This window comes from Mastomys coucha, unplaced genomic scaffold (assembly GCF_008632895.1).
Source record: "Mastomys coucha isolate ucsf_1 unplaced genomic scaffold, UCSF_Mcou_1 pScaffold22, whole genome shotgun sequence".
Lineage (NCBI taxonomy): Eukaryota > Metazoa > Chordata > Mammalia > Rodentia > Muridae > Mastomys > Mastomys coucha.
The window spans coordinates 131,423,770-131,426,537 of NW_022196905.1; the positions used below are offsets into that span (position 1 = coordinate 131,423,770).

At 51.3% G+C, this 2,768-nt stretch overlaps 1 protein-coding gene across 9 annotated transcripts in view; it reads right to left on the reverse strand.

The window, feature by feature from the left end:
• Positions 1 to 1,936: 1,936 nt before the first annotated feature.
• The window catches only part of Zan (zonadhesin), a 100,246-nt gene continuing 99,414 nt past the window's right edge, over positions 1,937 to 2,768 (reverse strand). For 7 of the 9 annotated variants that reach the window (XM_031338346.1, XM_031338351.1, XM_031338348.1 and 4 more), the window contains 3 exons: positions 2,252 to 2,372; positions 2,100 to 2,143; positions 1,937 to 2,016 (listed from right to left, as the gene is read on the reverse strand). In XM_031338346.1, the coding sequence (XP_031194206.1) occupies positions 1,979 to 2,016; positions 2,100 to 2,143; positions 2,252 to 2,372 (203 nt within the window). In that variant the 3' untranslated portion in view covers positions 1,937 to 1,978. Of the gene's footprint in view, positions 2,017 to 2,099; positions 2,144 to 2,251; positions 2,396 to 2,768 lie in introns of those variants that run through there. The other 2 variants (XM_031338347.1, XR_004109638.1) reach the window with 2 other exon arrangements.

Here is a 2,768-nt window from a genome sequence, read left to right on the forward strand (position 1 = left end):
CTAACCACTGTTCCCTGGGTTTCTAGGGGCCTGAGTTAGTCTGTGACTAACCACTGTTCCCTGGGTTTTTAGGGGCCTGAGATATGTTTACAGTTTGCATATCCTCTCCAAAGAGAGCCTGTCCTCTCACAATTCTTGATGCCTGAGTGTCATGTCAGTGACCTATGTTCCTACTTTCTACTTACCCATAATAATAAGCCCAACACAAGCAAGTGCTCCAGCAGGCAGCCAAGACCAAACGGCCTGGCTCAAAAGTAAATACATGGACAAGCTGGGCCCATCGAGTTCTTCCTTCTGGAATATATATTCTAGAAAGGCTGTCTGACCACTACATCATGGGTGTGCACAGTGAAGCACACGCCTGCAGAACGAGTTTCCTCCCAGTGGGCACACCCTGTCTCAGAGAGCCGCTTGCTCAGGGCCTTGAGCAGAAGACAGGCTCCATGGCTAAGAGCACCTGCTGCTCTCCCAGAGGACTTGAGTTTGGTTCCCAGCACCCACATCAGCTGGCTTACAACTGCCAGTCACTCCAGTTCCAAAGAGTTCAGTGTGGGCACATATATGGCAGACACTCTCTTTGTTTGTTTGTTTGTTTGTTTGTTTGAGTCAGGGTTTCTCTGTGTAGCCCTGGCTGTCCTGGAACTCACTCTGTAGACCAGGCTGGCCTTGAACTCAGAAATCTGCCTGCCTTTGCCTCCCAAGTGCTGGGATTAAAGGCTTGTGCCACCACCGCCTGGCTGACACTCTCTTTTTTATACATACACATAAAATAAGTGAAACAAAGTTATGATTCAGAGTACCCTTAAGGGAAGCTCCTTTTGGCCCAGGAAGTAAATGATTCATTCAGTCCTAAAACTGACAGAATGCCCTGGGTCTCTCCTTCCCACGCGTATATGAACAGCAAGGACTTCTGAGAATACTCTGAGACAAGCCCAGCTGCCTGGAAGAGACCCCCCCCCCCCAATCCGCTAATCCGCCAAACTGCCTCCAGCTCTCAGGAGCCCTCACAGTTCCCTTTGGGTCATTTCTACCTCTGTGAGTAGCCGCTCACCTATATTCCTGCAAGCGATCCCAGCAGGCACAGCAGCTCAGCACTCTGGATTGCAGAGTGTCACTAACTCTGGCTCATCCTCGGTTCCCTGTCTAGGGGGTGGGGTGGGGCTCATTTGCTCATGACTTTGCAGGAATGGTGTCACACCTGTATACATCTGTACAGGCATCAACACGTGTGTATATGCACATATGTATGTTTTTTAAAACTGGGGTTCTTGGAGTAAGGAAGATGCACAACAGGAGCTGGAGAAGTGGCTCAGATGGTGGAGTGTCTGCCTAGTGTGCACAGAACCCCAGGATCTGCTCCTGGCATCAATGGAGTGTGGAGATGTATACCTGTAATTTCAACAGGCAGAGGTAGGAGGAGCAGGAGTTCAGAGTCATTCTCAGCTACATCTTAAGAAAAGATGTGCACAGGAAGTCTTTTCTGTCTTGAGGGCTATGTAGCTCATCTTCCTTCCAGAACCTTCCCTCCCTGCCTCTTCTGTCTTCCATTGCTGGTGCCCTAGCAGAGCTGAACAGGCCATCTGAACGTGACATTCTCCTTCCTGAAAACTGAGGTTCTCTCCCTGGGACATTGCCTGCACACCACTCAGCCTCCAGGGATCCACACACATCTGTCTCCCTTTTCTATTTCTCTTTAGCGTCCAGACTAGCTGCCGCCACCACAATTGGGGAGACATTCATATCTAAAAACACTATGCCTGGGCTTATCGAGGTATCTGTGGAGAAGGCGCTTGCTGTGAAGCCCAATGACCTGAGTTCCATCCCTGTGTCCCACAAAGAAAAGGAAGTGACCCACACAAATCATCTTCGTACCTCCAGACACACAAGTGGCAGGCACATGCCCATCCCCCCACAGTGACAACCATAAAACAAAAAAGTATTTAAAAAAATAAACTATTTTTCTCTGTTTGAGGACAACTCAGAACTCGGTGGGTTTGAAGGCGGGCTCTGGAACATCTGCGGAGAGAGCAAGGACACCCGCGTAGGAAGAGGACTCAGCTCTTGGCTGGGACTCCCACACCCCCAGGGCTGGTTCTCACCTGTGTCCTCCAGCCTAAGACTACTTTGTCTCAACAGTTTCTCCCTAGAGGGAGTGGGGAACAGATGGGGAGCACGGCTTTTGTATGCGGTAGGCCCCACCCATTGACTACTCCGCCCCCCGCCCCCACTTACACCCCATACCAGGACTTACCCTCTCCTCCTCCTTGCCATGGCAGTTCTTGTTGTCACGTAAACATAAAGTCTGGGCAGTAAGACCGGGACTAACACCATCACAAGCACTCCTGGCAGGATGGCCACTAAGCTGGATGCTTCTGAGAGGAAACAGCAATGACCCCTGACCCCGGGGCATTGGCTCCATGGGTAAAGTTCCCTTACAAGTAGAGATCCCACAGCCAACTGTGGTAGTGCGTGCCTGTGGTCCTGCAAAGAGCAAGACGTGAGGTGTGTGTGTGTGTGTGTGTGTGCGCGCGCGCGCACGTGTGCGTGTGCGCACGTGTGTGTATGTGCGTGTGTGTTTATGAGCATACTCCTGTGGAGGCCAGAGGACAACCTGCAGGAGTTAGTTCTGTGGGACCCTGGGTCAAATTCAGGTCACCTTTACCCCCTGAGCCAGCTTGTCAGGCCCAAGATCCCACATCATTTTTTCCCCCCCGAGACAGGGTTTCTCTGTATAGCCCTGGCTGTCCTGGAACTCACTCTGTAGACCA